The sequence below is a fragment of the Portunus trituberculatus genome, chromosome 35 (genome assembly GCF_017591435.1).
Source record: "Portunus trituberculatus isolate SZX2019 chromosome 35, ASM1759143v1, whole genome shotgun sequence".
NCBI classification, from domain to species: domain Eukaryota; kingdom Metazoa; phylum Arthropoda; class Malacostraca; order Decapoda; family Portunidae; genus Portunus; species Portunus trituberculatus.
In genome coordinates, this window is record NC_059289.1 from 12,969,194 (window position 1) to 12,990,928 (window position 21,735).

General features: G+C 35.8%; 1 protein-coding gene and 1 long non-coding RNA gene across 3 annotated transcripts in view; one reads left to right on the forward strand and one right to left on the reverse strand.

Moving 5' to 3' along the window:
- Positions 1-4,901, forward strand: part of LOC123513087 — a 41,621-nt gene extending 36,720 nt beyond the window's left edge. For both annotated transcript variants that reach the window (XR_006677256.1, XR_006677257.1), the window contains one exon: positions 4,775-4,901. This is a non-coding gene — a long non-coding RNA (uncharacterized LOC123513087). The remainder of the gene's footprint in view (positions 1-4,774) is intronic.
- Positions 4,902-5,178: 277 nt separating this feature from the next.
- LOC123513086 (cytoplasmic dynein 2 intermediate chain 1-like) lies at positions 5,179-20,299 on the reverse strand. The gene is made up of 18 exons (XM_045269940.1): positions 20,239-20,299; positions 18,604-19,026; positions 17,222-17,445; positions 16,822-17,067; positions 15,675-15,791; positions 15,197-15,444; positions 14,693-14,951; positions 14,393-14,517; positions 14,014-14,154; positions 13,370-13,609; positions 13,002-13,220; positions 12,254-12,527; positions 12,039-12,139; positions 11,702-11,919; positions 10,417-10,571; positions 9,524-9,737; positions 8,548-8,683; positions 5,179-5,304 (listed from the first exon to the last, which is right to left on the reverse strand). The coding sequence occupies exons 2-18, from the start codon at positions 18,996-18,998 to the stop codon at positions 5,179-5,181; spliced, it is 3,438 nt and encodes a 1,145-aa protein (XP_045125875.1). The 5' UTR covers positions 18,999-19,026; positions 20,239-20,299.
- Between the last annotated feature and the right edge of the window lie 1,436 nt (positions 20,300-21,735).

Consider the following 21,735-nt stretch of genomic DNA (forward strand, 5'->3'; position numbering starts at 1 on the left):
TGCAAAATCTTTTGCAGGATCATTTAATATGTTAACAGGAATTTTTATTTCAAAATACAACTGTTGGGCCAAGACCACTTACTCTCTTAAATATATCATGGCACTTGAAATGTTACAGTATCTATTAACTCCAGTACAACCACTAATTCTAAAACTGTCTTATGCCATTACATTGGTCTTGATTCTTGTTACTTATTTCAACTAATTCTAAACATAAAAACAAGAGGGAATAAAAACAATAAAATCTTAACTAATTACTTAAGATAAATATTTGTCTTCATGGTATAACATTTAGATTTGAATGCATTGAGGAGAATTAACAATACAACTTCTGTAAATGCTAGATTTTTGTCAACAAGAAACAAAAGATCTTTGAAATGTGTCATCTAATGATATTTCACAATAGAAAAAATAAGTAATGGTGAAAAATAAGTAATCATGCTTTTAATTTTTCATGTTAGTTTGTCAGGAAGTGAGAAATTATACAAAATTATTCACCATAATGGCTGCCACTAATGTCTTGCTTCACTCAAGAGGTTGGCCACAACAGAACCTTCCTGAAGCTATAATATTAATTCCTGTCATGTTATAGTTTTGTCCCATAGTTGTCCATTCCAATACATTCCTCTACTGCAGGATATTTCACTCTGCATTGTCTATCATTTCCTTCAGTTTTCAAAATTAGTAGTATGTGTTTATTCATTCTCAAAATACCCTACTCTCCAAGCTCAGATTTCATGCAAATCTTATTATATTTCTACCATGTGGCACACATCAAAATTACTACATTGTACCCTTGTACTCTTCTAATATTTCCACCCACTCTAAATAATGCCATCTCTACTGTCATATGACCATGTAGTCTTGCTTGACTTTGTCCATCTTTCATAACAATTTCAGTTAACAAAACTTTTCATAATTCTTCCCCATATTATCAATAACCAAAATGCTTTCCAGCAATTATTTTTCTGCCCTGAGGTGATCTTTGCAGTATTTTGCATTGTCCTATTCATACTGACAAGATACTGACTGACCCCATGTTCTATTTTCTATCTTATTGAATATTTCACTTTCCTCATTTGTATAAGTACATTTACTTTGAGTACAATTCAACATGATGCAGTTCTAAGATCCCATTATGTTACTTAACATTATGTAAACTTTAGCTTCATTCACACACACACACACACACACACACACACACACACACATCTGTAGCATCATTGTGTTCCTCAATATATACCATATGACAGTCATAATACAAATAGCTCAATATTGTTTCCACCATGCAATATCAATGTGACTCCTACTCATAACCTTTCATATAACATTTTTTGTATCAAACATTTCCTGGAAAGTTTACGGGAAAAGTTTACCAAACGTACTTCAGTTCTTCCTCACCTCCACAGCATTTGTCATTAGCTGATTATACATTAACAAAGAGAAGCATATACTATGTTAATCTAAACTTTTAATCCAATCAATCCAGTCTTTATTTATTCTAAAACTGCCATTTCTCACTTACATTTAACATATCTCTATAATTTTTGTATTATGATACCTACTCTACCATGCATTCTCTGAGAAAACCCAAAATGCATAGCTTATCTAAAATTCTTGCATCAATGTGTCCTGACTTAACTGTTATAAAACTTAATTTTTGCATCATTTCTGTTTACATGGTACACCATTAATTTCTCAAGCAAACTTTCATATGATATCCACAAATAATGTTAGTACAAACAACCACTCTATTATGTTAGTAGTTAGTAGGTTTTGTTTTAGAAGCAACACAAAATATGAAAACAATTCAAACTATGAATCTTGGTAGCTCTACTACTTTGGAAATGCATTTTTAATACATTTTTTTTCTACAGCTTCAAAGCGGTAAACATCTATACTTGAAAACATACCAGTAAATGTATGCTGAACATATTTTATTATAGAGTGATGGAGGATGCCTTACAGTATGAGTGTGCCAGGTGTAGGTGTTGTAAAGCATTTTGAGAGTGAGTGAGAGAGAATGGAGGTGAATAAGTTTAAGAATCTGAGAACAGTTCTACATAGACAAGATGAGATGGATTGAGGAATAAAGAGAGTTCACCTACAAATCATGAATGGAAGAATGTGTCTGAATATATAGAGGTTTTAAGAACAGTATTCTCCTACCTACATTAATGTATGGATTAGAGACTTGAATGTGGAATAAGCCACAACAATGAAAAATGTGTACTGAAATGAGTTATTTAAAAAGGGTATGTGGTGTGAGTTACGAGGGATGTAGGAGCACCAGTGTAGGTGGTAGAGGTGAGTGGTGGAAAGGTTGAAAAGGAATACACTAAGATGGTATAGCCATATTTAAGGGATGTACACCAGTGTTTATAAAGTCTCTACAGAAAGTTAATAATAGCAGGGCTACAAAAAATGGAAAGACAGGATAGAGGAGTACAAGTGAGAAAGAAGTGCTTGAAGAAGCAAGAAGGGAATGTCTGGGTAGAAAGTAATGGAGGATCCACCATGGCCACTAACTTGTGCAACACTCTCGGAGGATATCCAAGATAAATGGATAGACAGCCATACAGAATATCTTAAAACTGTCTAAGAAGTACATGGATGCAATGAAAAGCAGAGCAGTACTGTTCTATTCCTGCAGCCTCTTGAAAGAACATTAAGAAAACTAGTCCTGAGGACATGTCAACAGCATAATATATTTATATATAGTAAACAGTTAGACCCGAATAACTTGGATATCAGACAAGTTGGACACTTTCAGAATCCTTTTCTCTTTTTACATTCCTTTTATCACAAGGCATTTTTTGCCTTTTGATTAATTTAAGCCACTCTGATTATATACTTGCTAAAGACACTAATAGCTCTTTCATCACCCAAATCATATGAGGAGTTATCTGAACCATTCAGGACACAAAATAGGATCAGTTTATACAGCTGACTTATTAAGCGTGCAAAAGTCTCCCTCAGCTTTCCTTCACTCTGTACAACTTATTGTTGCTTTGTAATTATACCATGTAAGGGCAAGGCTGTGTCTTCCACGTCAGTTAGGATGCAGAAGATGCTGTCAGTGGCATACAGAATGTAGGGGAGGGGGTCACCCGCATTATGCAGACCATTTCAACTGTTGGTGGTAACAGGCATGCATAATGTAAAAAAAAAAAAAAAAAAAAAAAATGGTAACAGGCATGCATAATGTTTAAAAAAAAAAAAAAAAATTCCTCAGATATTCAGATAACTCAAACTAGCATTCCTCCCAATTGGTCTGGCTTATGCAGTGGTTATTGTACTTACAATTAAAAATAAGCTAGGTATTTTTTCCAGTGAAAATAAAGCTCTTTAGGTAATGATCAAATTATAAAAAGACAACCTTAAACCCCATTCATAAAGTAATCTTTTAACAAATCTTCTACTCTCAACAATTCATTCCTCGTAAGAGTAAGAGTTTAAAGTCACTGCTTAATTATCTACTGCACATTTGACTAGAGTAAGAAGTAGAAATATTTAATACATACTGGTCCTCACATCACAGATCATTTGTTGTGTTGCTAGTGTCATCACAGAACACAGTGATTGGAATTTTCTATGCTATAGTCAAGAATCAAAAAAAGTGTATAGGAATGTGCAAGATAGGAAATTTTATCATTAAAATACCAGGCCCTTATTGATCACATACCTTGTTAAATTGATTTACGGATATTACCTATGATATATAATTGCTGAATAATGCAATGTACTGCCAAAGCAAAATTATAATAGCAAGATTACTTCACTAATAGGCACATACAAGTAATAATGGTGCACAGAATGTCTTGGTGAAAAAAGTGCTTTGTGATTACAAAAATCTGTGTTGTTTTGGAGCAAAAAAAAAGTGTAGCCTGGGATTTAATCTCTCACCAGATCTACTGTGATCTACTCTATCTCTTAAGTTATAATATCTTGCTATCAGGTTTTAATAGAAATGAATTTCTTAATTTCATAATTCTTCACTGGGTGTTGTCATCCATATGGCACTGAAAGGTGATAGCTTTACCCCAAAAATTTAGTCTTATGACTGAAAAACTCAAGACAGACAAATGGATACCTCAAGAACTCTTACAAATGAAAATAGCATTGCAAAATGCAACAAAATAAAAAATAGCATTGCAAAATGCAACAAAACTGACTGAGAACATGATGTATGATCAAGAATGTTGTTCTGCATAGGTACATGTACATCACTTGTTTCTTTTCAATAACTTTTCCAGTTAATTGGATTTCCTTGCTGTTTTTTTTCTCTTTATATGTGGGATGGCTTTGAAAAAAAAATAAAAAGAAATATATATATATATATATATATATATATATATATATATATATATATATATATATATATATATATATATGAAATTATAAAGGGTCGAGGATGAGGCAAAATTAGTTTGAAGTGTTATCTACAGAGGCTAAAAAAAAAATAATAAATAAAATAAAAAAAAAATAAAAAAATCATACTACTTTCCTTTGATCAAGAAGTCCAGATAACTTGAATTTGATTGATTTGATGAAAACTCAATGAAAAATTAAATGTAAAAATTCAATTATAAATAATAATAATTTTTTTTTATAAAGCCTTGATTTGCCTCCTTTCTTTATAATTGGTAACAATAATATAAATAGAATTGCTTTTTCAAGAAAAATTGCCCTTTATATCTCAAAGAATTTTTTATATTGTTTTAATTTAACGATGGAAACTATCTGGTTTCATCTTCCATCTTTCTTTCTACAGCTGCTGTTCATGAACAGGACAAGTATAGATCAGCCCAACAAGAGTGAAAGGCCAACAATACTGCCTTCCTCTGTGTCTGCATCTTAACAAATCCAATTTGCATGTGATTCCAATTTGCATGTGAACCTTTGTTACACAAGCTCATGGATACTTCACACATGCCACAAAAAGATTAAACATAATATAGATTATTAATAAAAGTAGGTAAATACATTTAATGAAATATGTCCTGTCCATATTATTTTCATCTAGATGTCAATGACTTATTTTGATTTTGGGATGATATTAGATAAGTGGAATGACCTACTGACTTGCATGGAAATTAAAGCAACAGCACAGCATTATAAAGCTTGAATGACTAGAACCATAATAATAAGGAACATTTGTACATTGTTTGTCTATTACTATATGATGTTAACATAGTAGGTGAATCTTTCCAGCTCTGTCTTGTAGTCTTCAATATGCTCATAGGCACAGAACTCAGAGCTCACTTGCCGCAGCACTAACTCACCAGTGTTACTGGCAAAAACCTGAAATATATAAGATCAACATTACAATTCGTGATGAATTTAAGTTGACTTTTGTTCTTTGCTAGATCAGTAAGATTCTTCTAAGTGTGTATTTGTGTAGCCTTATGCCTCTCAGATTTGATCCAGTTATTTTTTAATATCAATTTCTTATCTCTCATCCTCTTCAACTCCTCATACCATCATAACACTCCCTATTCTGCCTAACCAAACCATTTCCTTTCAACATACATTTCTTTAGCACTTTCCCTATCTCTTACTCTATTCATAAACATTACTCTAAAAATATTCTTCACACACTTCATCTTTTTTTTTTATAATCTCTTGTTCCTTTATTATACAAGTGTTAATCAGAAATCTCAAGTTCAATACACTAGAATAATGGAGAAAAAAAAGTTAAACATGTTTCTGACATACTTGTATCTAGTTTCCATTGAATTTAGGATAATCTTCTCTGGATGTTGCGTCTATGTGTGCAATCACTTGACTTGCTCTCGTGCTTACACTTTTGAATATTTCAAGTTTTCCACCATCCAACTTTAACTCAAAAGTCACACTCTGAATTTATCTGTACTGTTTACCTCTCACCTAACTCCTCTGACTATAGGAAATTCTTTGACTATTTTAACTCCAAAAGTAAAGCACATTCTCTCTCTCTCTGTCCCTGTGCAGAGATCTCCATCATTAGAGATTTCAATGTTCACCACCAGCTTTGGCTTTCCTCTCCCTTCACTGACCATCCTGGTGAACTAACTTTCAACTTTGCTATCCTCCATATTCCTGACCGTCTTGGAGATGTGCCCAACATTCTTGACCTTTTCCTTACCTTTAATTCTTCTACTTATGCTGTTACCTTATCTTCTTCGTTGGACTCCTCTGATCACAATCTCATATCTGTAACTTGCCCTATTTCTCCAATCCCTTCTCAGGATCCTCCAAAGTGGAAGTGCCTCTGGCATTTCACCTCTGTCAGTTACGAGGCCCTGAAGAGGTATTATGCTGATTTTCCTTGGAAAGACTACTGCTTCTGTGTCAGAGACTCATCTCTGTGTGCTGAACACATAATGGAGGCGACAGTGTCTGGCATGGAGACCTACATTCCTCACTCTTTCTCCCAACCTAAACCTTCCAAACCGTTGTTTAACACAGCCTGTTCTCATGCTATACATGATAGAGAGGTTGTCCACAAAAGGTACTTGAGCCTTCCATCACCAGATTCTCCTGTGCTTTATATTTCAGCCCAGAATCATGCAAAGTCTGTTTTCCAACTTGCCAAACACTCCTTCATATATAGAAAATGTCAAAATCTTCCAAAATCCAACTCTCCAAGACTTCTGGCATCTGGCCAAAAACATCCCAATAACTTGACTTCATCTTTCCCTCCTTATTTCATCCTGATGGCACCACTGCCATCACATGTCTCTAAAGCTGAATTCTTCTCTCATACTTTTGCTGACAACTCTACTTTGGATGATTCCAGATTTGTCCCTCCCTCTCCTCCTCCCTCTTGATTATTTCATGCTTTCAATTAAAATTCTTCATAGTGATGTTTTCCATGCCCTAGCTGGCCTAAACCATCGGAAGGCTTATGGACCTGATGGTGTTCCTCCTATTGTTCTCAAAACCTGTGCTTCCGTGCTTGCATCTTGCCTGGCCAAACTCCTTCAACTCTGTTGACTTCTACCTTTCCTTCTTGCTGGAAGTTTGCCTACATTTGGCCTGTTCCCTAAAAAGGATGACCATTCTAATCTTAAAACTATTGTCCTATAGCTTTAATCTCTTGCTTATCTATTCATAAACATGTCACTTCACAAACTTTTATCTGATCGCCAGTATAGCTTCTATCAAAGCTGCTCTACTCGTGATCTAACTTTTCTTACCTAGTCTTGGTCATCCTCTTTTAGAAATTTTGGTAAATTTTTGCTGTTGCCTTAGACCTATCAAAAGCTTTTGATATAATCTGGGACAAAATTTTGATCACAAAACTACCCTGCTATGGTTTCTATCCTTATCTCTGCAACTTCATCTCAAGTTTCCTCTCCAACTGTTCTACTGCTGCTGTGGTACACAGCCATTTTTCTTCTCCTAAATCTATTAACAGTAGTGTTCCTCAAGGTTCTGTCCAGGCACCCACTCTCTTTCTATTATTCATCAATGATCTTCTAAACAAAACTTGTTGCACTATCCATTCCTATGCTGATGACTAACCCTTCAGGAAGTTACCAGATCCTGCAGTAATACCATAGAATGCCTGAATTCTGATCTTTCTAAGAATTCTGACTGGGGCAGAAAAAACTCTGTATTGTCCAATGCCTCAAAAACTCAATTTTTCCATCTATCCATAACCTTCCAGACAACTTCCACTCTTCTTCAATGACACTCAACTTTTCCCCTTTTATACACTGAACATCCTCAGTCTGTCCTTTACTAAAAATCTAAACTGGAAACTTCACATCTCATCTCTTGCTAAAACAACGACACCTGAGTCATCTCCACCAGTTTTCCTCACCCCTTCAACTGCTAACTCTGTACAAGGGCATTATCCACTCAGGTATGGAGTACTCTTCACATGTGTGGAGGGGGGTTCTACTCGCACAGTTTTATTGATAAAGTGGAATCTAAGACTTTTCGTCTCATCAACTCCTCTCCTCTGACTGACTGTCTTCAGCCTCTTTCTCACCACTGTAATATTGCATCTCTTACTTCTTCGGCCTCTTTCTCACCACTGCAATGTTGCATCTCTTACTATCTTCTACCACTACTTTCATGGCAACTGGTCTTCTAATCTTGCTAATTGATGCCTCCTCCTTCCCACGGCCTCACTGCACAAGACTTTCCTCCTCTCACCCCTATTGTCCACCTCTCTAATGCAAGAATTAACCAATACTCTCAATCATTCATACCTTTCTCAGGGTAAACTCTGAAACTCTCTTCCTGCTTCTGTATTTCCATCTTCCTATGACTTAACCTCATTGAAAAGGAGGTTCCAAGACATTTATTCCTTTCCTATGGCTAACTCTCTTGGGCCAGCACTGGGATTGGAATTCCAAGTGGCCCTTTTTTTTTTTTTACTCTTTCTTTAAACATTGACCAGCTTTTTCCCTTCTTACATGAAAAAAAGGATGCTTACTGCAGTTCTACATTCAATAATTCTTATAAAATACTTTCTTTATGCCTCATCCACAATATTTTCAAAAACTTCCCCCCCCAAAAAAATAATCAACTCAAACTCATGGCAATACTCACTGCACTGAGGGGATGATGTGATGCTGTCTGTGTGGTGGCAATGTGAAGAGAAGAAAGACTGCCATCCACAAGTCCTCCAGCCTCAATTGTTAACACTGGGAATATATCCCCAGCACTCAGATCCCAAATATGTAGCCTGTTAATAGAAATGACAATGTACAAGATATCATTTAGATCAGGATTTTAATTTAAACTCAAAGGATAGATCAAATATGACTGGTGTTGCAGATCTTAGATGTGAGGCATAGAGAGTCAAAGGGACAAACTTGCCATTTCAGCATCTTTTAGGTAGGGATAGAATAAGATAGGCATAAATCTCTTTTATAACTTGCCACAGGTTACCAACTGAAATGTGACCATACGCAGAGATACAGACAACACAACACTCCCTTTCCCTCTTCCATCCTGCTACATCCCCTTCCCTTGCACCTCTGCCGCCTCACACTCCCCCACACCTACTGCCTCCCCCTCCCTTATATCTTCATATTGGTGAGTGTTACTGCTTCACAAAGAAAAATAAAACTAATTGCACAATTAACCCCTTAATCATGTGTTTACCATGTCTTATTATAGAACTGTATTTCTTGCCTTCTTTAATCATTAATGTATTTGTGAAGGTCCTATGGTTAACTTTATTTCATAGATTTTATGCAAGAATTCTTCCACACATTTAATATGATGTAGGTTATGGTTATATATTATTTTTTTACAATATATGTAGTAATAAATGCAAAACTGCAAAACTTTAGAGGCTCATATCTCTAAACGATGTTTTGGCGGGCTCACCCCTACATATCTCATGTGTGACAATCCATTTCCTGGTTTTTCAAGCCAAGACAAGAAAATATGAGGCATCTTTGTCCAAGAAGTTTAATTCTGAATTATGTACTAGCACACTAAGGGACAATGTTGTCCTATCCACCACTTATTATCTATCAACAATGATCCATATAAATTCAAGTTCCTTTTATCTTACCTTCCATTTGAATCCAGAACATAGAACACACAAGGTCTAGCAGGAGACCACTGCACATCAACAATTGGTGAGAAGTCATGTGCTGACTGCCAAGAAGTCAAGGGATGATCAATCTCATTGCTGTGAAGCCGCACAACTCCATCTCCACTTCCAACTAGTAGGTAACGATTGTCATGGGGGCACACAGCCAGACATGTAGCTTCACATCCTGGCTCTGAAACACCATTCTTAATACAGCAAAAGATCAACTCCATCCTTATGATTATTCTATTCATCTATCTCTAATACTTCATCATTCAAGGAGGGGTCATCAATGGAGTGGAAATGGTAGAAATGCTCTCACTTCTCCCTTTTCAAACAGTTATTCTTTGCTTGTAATAGTTTCTCTCCTATCAGACCCTTTGAGTTAACCTAGACATACTTCCATTACCTTTTCTGCAATCACTGGAACCTTTAACATATCCAATGTTGCCAAAAAGTCCACTTGTAGAAATTTGGATAAATAATGACGTTCACAACAATCACACATTTCATGCAGCACATCTCTCACTTCTTGCACAGTTCTTTGTAATACAAGTGAGATTTTATGAATTCCAGACAAAGATAAAAACTGCTTGTATTACAGATATTTGCCTTCACTATCTGTGAAATTTTAAACATTATTATGTACATAATCTCCTGTAACTGATGACTGTAAAATATTGTCTAAAAATTTATTTTGTTTAGAACTAAATTATTTTCAATACTCTTAACATCTTCACTTTGAAATATTTCATCCCACTAGCTTGAAGCAAGTTATTTGAAAAATATATATAGGAGATACAAGAACATATGTATATAGTACATAACAAGATTTTCTGTAAAACACTTGAATGGTTTGATACATTACTCACCAATATCAGGTACATAAGCCTTGGGATAAGTCTTGGCATTGTGACGGGAGCAATGAGCCACTGCTCCATTCACTGAAGCAACATAAAGCTGACTGGAATCACTGGGGTCTATTCTTAGGCTGTGGCATGTCACTCCCCCAGTCAGATGGTGTTCTCTGTTACGATGAAGTTGAATTTAACTACATGAAAAATTACTTCTTATGATCACTTGCTTTATGTTGTGTCTTTCATTAATATTTATTTGTTTCAATAATATTTACCCTTTTATGATATTCATTTCAAGTACTTTGTACACAAATGATAAAATCTGCATTAAAACTAATAAAAAATATATAAATTACACTTTTATAATATTCATTTCAAGTATTTTATAAACAAATGATAAAATCTCCATTAAAATTAATAAAAAAATATATAAATAATCGTTTTTTTTCATAGTTTCAATGTTTTATACAGTAAAAATTGCAAAAATCAAACACTTGGTAAGACAACTTCTAGCTACATAGAGTAAATCTTAATATACAGTAAAAGTTTGATTATCCAAACACTTGATAACCCAAATTTTACGATGCTTTGAAAATATTAATTCATGGATAACATTAGGTCCCAGCACAAATTCAAACGAGGTGCCAGAAGCATCCTAGTGGCAAGGGGTGGCAGTAGACACAGCTACTGACACTCCCCTACCTAGTATGGCATATTTCAACTACCAGCCAGCTAGCCAAAAATCTAAATTAATCTCGCTAATCCAACTTCCTAGACATGACTCTAAAGCGATTTATGAGAGGTGCAAGGCAGAAAGGTGGTGCAACAAAGAAAATAATGCCAGACTTCAACAGTACTTGTCTACAATTTCTAACATTGTTGCTGCAAAAGACAAGTTACAGAAATTTTTTGGAGAATAGGCAGTCAATGATAAGTGCGTTCCACGAGACATTACACCCCGCATCCTGCCCCTCCTGCTTGGGACATTCAATCAGCTGTTCCCTTCCAGAGCACACAAAAGGAGCTACCTACAGGAAATAGGCTGCTCTTTTCATAGAACTCAATGACAGGACAGTTCACGGCAAGGTGTGAAGGCACAACTACCCATGTCCCACTTATAAGCCACCCACATCATGTAATTTCGTATTACTTACTACTTTATTACTTATGCAGAGTGTTTCCAGGGGTGCATTTTGACAATCTGATGCACTGCTAGTCCCCTGCTCATCAGATAACTTTTACTGTACTATAGTCTAACTCCCCTCATTATCCAAGACAACCTGTTCCACTTAGTACTTACCCATACAAAGTGGTTGCTACATCTATGGTTGCAGCACGATTGAGAGCAATTCTGGCCCAAGGTGCAGCCCCTGTATGTGGGGACACTCCAACCTTACTTTCCTCAATGTTGTTGTTACTGTACTTCTTGCCAATGCCTATATCCATCACAGCATTAGTGAAAGGCACCCGAACCACCACCCACCACGTCACCTTTCCATCATTACTGAGTGTGACCACCTGTTACAAAAGGAGACTTGCTTCTACAACATATAAAACACTCTATATATTTACAAGTAGCCAGCTATATATATATTGGTATCAGTATCAATCTACAATGTAAAAAAGGCACTACACACCTGAAATGAACCTTGTGTGTCTGCTTCTAGATCCTCAGGTGTGGTTACAGACTGAACAGCCACAATTCTACTGCCTTCCCCAATATCATCCTCATTACATGCTGTCAAAGAAACAAGGCAAACAACAATAAGACAACCATATTTTCCAATGATATGAAAATATTTCACACTAATAGTTTGTTAAAATAAACCAATAAAAATTCACAAAGTATTACCAGTAATGAATGATGGAACTCTGACCCTCCAGTTCACATCATCAATCTTAATTTTGAGGCTATGGAATTTAAAGTGTTCCCGTAGGTCCCAGGCAGCCAGAGAACCATCTTCTAGGCCTGCCAGGACCAAGGATGGCTTGGATGGACTGAATGTAGCAGCTACAGGTGAAGCTCGACAACAAAGGAGTTGCTGCGGTCGTGAAGGTTCTTGTACTGACCACAGACAGACTAATCCACCTTCATTTAAACCCATAGCATCCTCCTCTTCCTCCTCCTGAGAGTTGCAAGAAACTAGAAGTGAGGATCTTTGCCATTTAAACACATTCTTTACAAAACAAAATTACCACATGACTACTTTAAAAATATACACATGACTGTAATCATCCTATGTCATTACCATTATCTCTGACAGTTTACTTTCTGAGAAAAAGTCAGTAAAGAATGAACTCTAGATATGCCTCAAGAGACTCGGTAAAAAATGGAATAACAAATTTGGAAGTGAATCAAGATGAAAATGGAAAAGATAAACTATCTTTGATTGGCATGAGCAGAGAAGACAACCTATGCAAGAACATTTTTTAGAGAGCAATAAAATGGAAGAAATAAAAAGGAAAAATCTCTTCTAGGATGGAGATATGTCAGAACGTATATGTTTTATATTACTGAGCTTTCTCATACAAAATACCATGATGAATTACATTAAAAGTTACTGACTACAATACATTTATAACTAAATATTTAATCTTACCAGATGTTGGTAGCCATGACCAGAGAGTAATAGAGTTGGCTCAGCAGCACAAAATTGTACAAAAGGTATTAGTCGTCCCTGCAAAAGAGGCTTGACACTGGAACCAAGGGGGACTGGTGGATGAGAGAAACCAAGACCCTCCATGGAGCTTGATGAATCAGTAGAGCTAGATTCTGCCAAATCCCAGAGCAGTTCCTCTTCCAGGATTGCTAGCATGACCTACAAAATATAAATCAAATGTAATATTGTAAAGACTACACTGAAAAATATCAATGCAATAAGAATAAGTGAAAAAATTCAATCATTCTGAACCTTTGTTTTTGAGTTAGCCTCAATTACCTATTCCACAAACTGTTCATCTGCTTTACCTGGGATGCTGAAGTTAAAAATGAAGTAAGATATCCAGTATTGGCATTTTTTCTTGGCATTGTTGAATACTCTGTTGGATCCACATCTCCGCCAACCCCCATGTAATCCTGTGGGCCTGGCAGTTGGTTGTCTGTCCCAACACTGATGTGGACAGGCTTCTGAGTCCACTTGTCACGTGTTACAATTTCATCCGTTTGTACTTCTTCACAAAGTGCATCCTCATTGGTTTGTACATGTACCTTTAAGGTGAATTTTCATGATGAATGAGCTAAATGTACTTAGATTATAACAGAAAAGATAATAAAGTTCTCAGAAAACCTGTTAAACTGGTAACATTACGCACAACATATGGTGTGCTGATATTTTAAAGGATGTCTAGCTAAGATATTATCTGTGAATCAACTACATCACTTAGCCAACAGGACAGCAAGCTGAGCTAACAGAAAAAGAAAAAAAAAATATATATATATATATATATATATATATATATATATATATATATATATATATATATATATATATATATATATATATATATATATATACACAGGCTCTCTCTCTCTCTCTCTCTCTCTCTCTCTCTCTCTCTCTCTCTCTCTCTCTCTCTCTCTCTCTCTCTCTCTGCAATACAAGTACCATTTACCTGTTGTCTATTGGCCTGTCCAAATGTTGAGATATAAGCCTCATAGGAAACAGGTGCCAAGGTAAAAAGGTCCATATTGACTGTATCAAGCTGTATCATGCTCAACAGTGCCCGTCCTCGACTTGTCATAGTAGATGATACCTACAAAAAATTATGTATAGCTTTAATAAGATGTTTTAAAAGTGGGAAGTATGACTTACTGTGTGTAATTCTGATATACATGTATAAATACACAACAGTAGTTCTAAGCATAGAAACATTAAATTACCTACAGTTACATTTGTCAAAAAAAATCTTCAATATAGGAAAGAAAAGAGACTGGCACTACATACTGGAGACGATGTCAATGAAACACTGTACAGTATAAAGAAACACTGACCTGGGCCATCTTCTGCTGTTTCTTTGCTCTTTCAAAGTTAACAAAGGTTCGTGAAGTTTTTGGTCTTGCAACTTGTGTTTGAGGCTTCTGTTTTACTATTATATCTTCAACCTCTGGTATTGCCACTGGAGAAAAATGCAATTATGGAAAGATTAATAAATTGAAATGAATGCACATGTTACACACAACAAAAACAAAAGCCTTTCATTGTCACTAGAACAGAAAGTATCATCAGTTTTCTGTCAATTACCCACTTGAAAAGAGTGATAAACAGATTTAGAATTACTAGAGATGACTCACCTGGTTGTATTTTCTTTTCTAGTGACACAAAATTCCTGGACTCATCTGGAATATCAACACTGAAGGTACGTTCTAGCCTCTTTTCAAATTGATTTTCTTCTTGTAAGGCTAGCAAAACAGCAGCCACTTCAGAATCAGCAGACTCTACATCACTTTCTTCAGGAGAACTTTCTGATTCTTCAGCATCTTCATTGCTTCCTGAGCTATCCTCATCTTCCAGCCCTGATCCACTGTCGTCTTCAAAGTCTGATTCATAATCCTGAAAACACCAACAGATATTCATAGCATTCATCCACTTAAAAAACAACAAAAACATCATTGATGCAAAGCGCCATTACTCATAACTATAATAGCATGGATGTTAACATACATCTTCAGTAATCTATTACACCACATACACCACTATTAAGGTGCTGTTTTTAGGATGGCATATTCCACTCTAAAACCTGAAAGGAAACATACATACATAAAATAGAACAGGAAGCACCAAAAAATCATTTTCACCTCAAAATCATCCTCATAGTTATCATCATCATCATCTCCAGCTTCAGATTCTGGTAAACCAGTGTATGACTCTGGGTGCTGTGCTCCACTCATGCCCTGCAAAGACAGTGACTCCACCTCCATCATGTAGGCTCCTCTCTGTTTATCTTCTTCCTCTTCCTCATCTATCTCTACCATTTTAGATGAAATAGATTCTTCCACGTCAACTTCATCTCCACTTAGATCTTGAGGAGATGACAAAGAGATTCCTGCAAAATTCAGCAGCTTTCAGATAATCTGTAACATACTAGACCAGGAATGAAATCGCATAATTGAAACAAGAAACTAGAGAATAAAATTACACAATACGTAGTTTGCCAACAGAGAGAGAGAGAGAGAGAGAGAGAGAGAGAGAGAGAGAGAGAGAGAGAGAGAGAGAGAGAGAGAGAGAGAGAGAGAGAGAATATATCATATACTTTAATCAATCATGACAACCAACCTGATTCCATTGTTTCAAGACTAGTTGGAGAATGTTCCACCACTTCTGCCTCCTGGCCATTGGATGTCTGTCTGCTTATTACCACTGGTCCCATGCTCATTCCTTCCAAACCAGAATCTGTTGATAGAAATACAAATAATAATTACTAACACTGCAGTTCCAAAAAAAATCTGTACAATCATCTGACCAGCTATATCAGGATTAAAATACAATGCCCCCATAAAACTAAGTAATAATAATTTAATTTTAATAATAAAATTACCATATGGTAAATTACAAAGCAGATAATGATGTGATGAGATTCCATTAATTGTTACCTATGGAATGAAGGGAAATATAGCATTTGCATAATGAGGTTTATTCAGTGTCTGTACTTCTTATGCAACATTATGTGCATCCTCCACTATATATATATATATATATATATATATATATATATATATATATATATATATATATATATATATATATATATATATATATATATATATATATATATATTATATCTTATTGCTTAGAAGCTAATGTTTAGGGGACTGCCCACCTGTGTTTTTACAGTAAGTGACTTTGTAATACATATTACTACAAGTGTGAGAAATTGTAATTTGGTATAATATGCATTACTAGTTTCTGAAATTTTCCTTTGTGTTACTTTTGCATTTCTTTGCCTTTGCAAAAAGAGGTCTTTTATGATGCAGGAGGGGCAAGCCAGTTCTGCTGAAAAGGTTGATATAGAAAGACCTGTAAGGCATGAAACTAACCATCACACAATGAAGATCAACCCCACTTCCTCTACGAACCTATGTACTACAACGTATGTAGACCACTGGCTAACATGGATTTTAATCAAGTCTTAAGGAGTCTGTCAGGGTGGGTGGGTGTGTGTGTGTGTGTGTGTGTGTGCACACATCTTGTCTCCTTTACCCCACTCCAGAATTTTAAAAAAATTAATGAATTTTGGTAGTTTATATGCTCAGAACTGCACTGGTCTTCAAAATAGAAGTGAGCAATGCAAATAAGGACCTAGCTACCAAATGAATATGTAATCAGATTTTTACAACAATACTTGAGTCTTGACAACTATCATATTCTTCAGTAAGGCTTACAAAAAGATCTGCTTAAATTTATATTGTACTTTTACACTTACCATGAGCTTCATTATCTCCATTTTGTATTTGCATTTGAGAATATTCTGGAGGTGATTTCTGACGAGTCTGTGGACGGCTAACTTTCATTTCATCCTTACTTTGTTTCTCATCCTTTTTAGATTTTCTTTCAGACTTGACTTCAGTTCTGGAGGTCTGTCTGGTCTGAGACTTCTCTTTGGGAACCTTATCTCGAGCATTGCTTCTGTTTCTACTGGGTTCCTTCTGACTGCTTGGTGGTGGTGCTGCTGTAAAGGGAAGGGGAGATAAAAATTGATATTAAAATAATCATTGTAATAAAAAGCATCAATTACAAAAATAAAATGCAATAAATTATAAAATATTTGCATTTTCTATATTTTCTTCTGTCAAAATTAAATTCCTTAAGTCTTTGTCACTTACCTCTCTCCCGTCCTCGGCTTTGACTACTGGAGGATTTTCCATCCTTTGTCTCTTTCCTGCCTTCTTTTGTCTTCTCCCTTCTAGTACTTTGAGAGGGTTTTTCTTCTCGAGACAAGCTGGATGGTGTCTTTGGGTCTTTAGAGGTTCTTCTTTCAGTTCTGTCCTTACTGCCTGACTCATGTGATCGACTTGTTTTCTCCACCTTGGTACTGGACCGTTCACTCCTTGAAAACATAATTTACCATTTCTTTTCATAATCCACAGCCATACAACTTTCAGATTAACAGGACACTGATTGCTTCCACTGCCTCTCTTGACATATATACTCTTACTCCAATATTTTAGTCATGTACAGGGATGCATGTTTACTTGTACTACCAAATTCATAAAAGTATTTTGCTTGTCTTTTCATTCCATTGGTTACAACTAATCTTCATAGCAACAATTAAATAACTATAATTATATGTATTGTATTAATATTAAATTCAATTTCTCTGTAGCATATCATATTCTGCAAAACCTAATTTTTATGTTACTCATTCATAAGTTTTTGTTTAAAGGACATATAATTTTTGCTCTTGATGGTCAGTTCCTTTTTTTATGTGAGTCAAGGACCATGACAAGTCTCAGGCTATACTTTCCTCATTTACAGTATTCAAGCTTTCTTACATGTAGAGTACATAGTAGATATACAGGTATTTCTTGATTTATGCGTGTTTAGAATATGTGATTTTGGAATAACATGAGGTAAAAAGCATAGTCATTTTCCTTCATATTACACAGATTATATAGAATAACATGATGTCAAGATGCTTTGCTGGTATGGCAAATCTCGAGAGTTACGAGATTCTTTTTTGGGCCACCATATTTGTCATAGCAGCTGATTGCAGCACAGAGGCACTTCACCTCCAGGGCAGCTAGTGATGCATGATAAACATCGACAGGAAGATCAGTACATGCCGTCTTGCTGTCGTTTAGATGCTGTTACTACAGCAATGAAGATCCTTTGTTTATTCTAGCTGAGAGGTACACAAAAGCCTTTTATATAGGGTAAGTGCTGCAGGGAGCACAGGGGCTTGCCAAGTCACTCTCTCAAATGCAGGTTTTCCAGGAAGGGATCCATCTATTTTACATTCATTCCTATGGAGAAAATTGTTTTGGTTCACAGAGAAACCACAAACAATATACAGTTTAATTTAGTAATCATGTTCACTTTATGCAATTTTACATTAGTGATCCCTTCAAGAACATATCCCTTGCATAAATTGAGAAATCCCTGTATAGCCTTCAATCTCCTATACTTTGATCTTTTCTTACATTTTCCCAAATGGCTGTACCTATTCCCTTAATTAATTATTAAATAAACATTAAGCACACTTTACCTGGCATCTTTAACAAGTTTGGTAGTGGCAGCTGCTGGCTTTTGTGGCCTTGAACTTGATGAAGTCTTGTCTGGTGGGCGAGATGGAGTGCTGTGTGTTCTGGAGGATGAGCTGGACACTGAAGGAGCTTTGGCAGGTCTACTGGATGATGATGATGATGATGATGATGAGGCTTTGGTGGTTTTACTGGTACGACTAGATGTGGCATCTTTGGCTGTTCTGCTTGATGATGTAGGTTTGGATGAAGGTTTAGATGATGATGATTTTGATGAAGACCTTACATTAGATGAAGAAGATTCTGATGTCTTGGAGGAAGAAGTTTTGCTTGTAGTAGGCTTTGATTTTGACTTCTCTGATCCTCCAGTTGTTCTTAAGTTTCTTTCTCTTTCTCTCATTGTATCACGGCCAAAAGCACTGTTTTAACTGAAATGAAAGTTGAACTATGAAATGCATGTATGGAAAGACAAAGATGTTGTTTTCTTCCTTGATTCATAGCTTTTTGTTTCCAGTTTTGTCACACCTAGTATTATTAGGCTGTATAAGCTAAAGAGAGCAGAATTGAAAGTGCTGAAATGGAGAGGTAGTATATACATAAAAAAATGAAGAAGAAAATATTAAGGTAATATGTAAAGGCGAGGTAGATTCCAAATAGGCGGTGTGGGGATTGCAAGGTGAAGAAAGTATTAATGTGCTATCTAGCACCAGCAAAGGGGAGCCTTATCTTCCCTGGTCTAGTCAGGCCCTTCCCTAAGTCTTTTCTAATAATAGGTTTACAGAATATAAACAATATATGAGACTATGTATATATATATATATATATATATATATATATATATATATATATATATATATATATATATATATATATATATATATATATATATATATATATATATATATATTGGCAAATTTGCAGTTTCAACCAGCAATTTTCCACTAGACCACCCCCTAACCTACTGAATCCCCATAAAATAAATTAACGACCTAATATTTTGCAACCTCCTAACCAGGGGGCTTCGTCCCCTTTGGAAACCCCACAGGGTGAATTTATCATTAATATCTAAAAGGGTAAAACGAGACTAGAAATGCTGCGAACTGTGAGATGTGAGCCCTATGAAGAAATATAGTTACACATGGTGTATTGGTTGAAAAGTTGAAACAACAATAAAAACCCATTTACAAATTCCTAGGATCGAAGTTACATGACACATTTCGTTGTGTTTCTCATTGTTTTAATAGGGAGGTTTGCTAATTTGACACATACCTGAGTCGTGACGGGCAACCTTGATGGCTCAACTGACTCATGGGCTATTCATAATAAAAGTGTTACATAAACTGGCGGCATCTACATTCTAGAGTTATTAAGAGAACTAATTTGATAACAACAACAGGAGCTTAGTGGTGCATCTAGAATACAGTGTTGTTCTCTAATAACTGGGTAATTACTATTGGTTGCTAGTATCGACAGATCGACTTGCATCAGCCTCGTCCTCATTTTCACCTCAGTACTTTCATATTCAATATAATTTAGCAAAGTAACGACGTGCATCTCTTCAGTATACCTCATTCTTATAATTGCGCTCCTCAAAAAACATGATCATCCTTTAGATTAAGTACAAAAAGCAAGAAACTCACCTGTCACCTACATTCCCTGCTGCCTTCCCTCGCCGTAACCAAAACAAACCCTGGCATTTCCCACAAGGCCCACCGCCGCACACCTGAGCACCGCCCTGCGTCACGGGAGGGCTGGATTGCATTAAATTATTTTAGGACTTAGTGTTTATAGAAGAATAGCAATACCTTTCAACAACTGAGGAAAACATGAATTATTTAAATTTTAAGTGGTTTTCGGTTTAGGGGCCATAGAGCAAAATGTTGGGACCAGCTAGTACTACGTAGTGGTATCCAAAATTTATGTCAGTTATTCCAGGTATCTGAGAAAACCATTATACGTGCACACAATCCTACGTATAGTATGTAATTCTAGAACTATATTGTTTGTGTGGGAAGATATGAATGTTTGTTGGAGGAGAAAAAGCGAAAAAAAAAAATCCTAAAAGAGGATGTTAGATCAATGATTCCTAGCTCCAACATATTCAGCGCTTTTCTTCTTCTTCTTCTTCTTCTTCTTCTTTTGTTTTGTGTAGTGCTGATGCAATGCCAAAGAAATGTATGGACAAGGGCGATGGATGAATATGATGGGCTTGAGTCATTACGTTGATTGCAAAAGGTCATTCCGAGAGTTGGGCGTTGTGACACCAAGTTACGACTTTACGACTTCGCCTCACCATGTAATATTAAGTCGCAAAATGGAAAGCTGCATACGTTTTGAAAACGTCGGACTAAGCAAAGACGCAACGCCAAATTTTTTTCTCGACTTCTGTTGTGACTGAACAGAAACAAGTAAGGCGACTTTGAAAGAAATTGCCGCGGCAGGAGTAGGTAGATGGGATAGGAGTATATGGAAGAGGAGAAGGATGACCAGTAGATATTAGTGTACCGTAGACTGCTTTAAAAAATAAATAAATAAATAATAATAATAATAATAATAATAATAATAATAATAATAATAATAATAATAATAATAATGATAATAAAATAGAAATAATAATAAATATGTATCTTTTGCCTTATAAAAACATATTTATGTCATCAAGTTAAAGGATTTCCAGTGTGCTATTAATTAAGACGCAATTGAATTACTTCAACTGGACATAATGATACGATGCCATATAACTTCATCGTAATGTACTACTGAAAAATCGCGATAGTAGATATCTTGGTTGGCTCGGCTATCTCTTAACCACCTAGTGATATCTGCATGGTGGCCGCTGATTTCACAAATATTTCCGTTTACCAGAGTCGCTTCGGGAAAAAAGTAGCAGTCGCAAGGTCGCAAAGTCGCAAATCGCACTGGGAGACCAAAAGCCGAGTCGAAAAGTTGCACTCGCATAAGATCCGGATTACCTAATATTGAAGGGAGATAAGGCGGAGATTTTTTCTTATACATTGTGCTCCTAGTTCCTAGTGATTAATTGATTAAAGTTAACGTATACGTTTTGTCTCCTTAAAGTTGGATACTATATTCGCCTGCTTCCAGATTACCGGTAGTTCTCCTGAACGTATTGATAT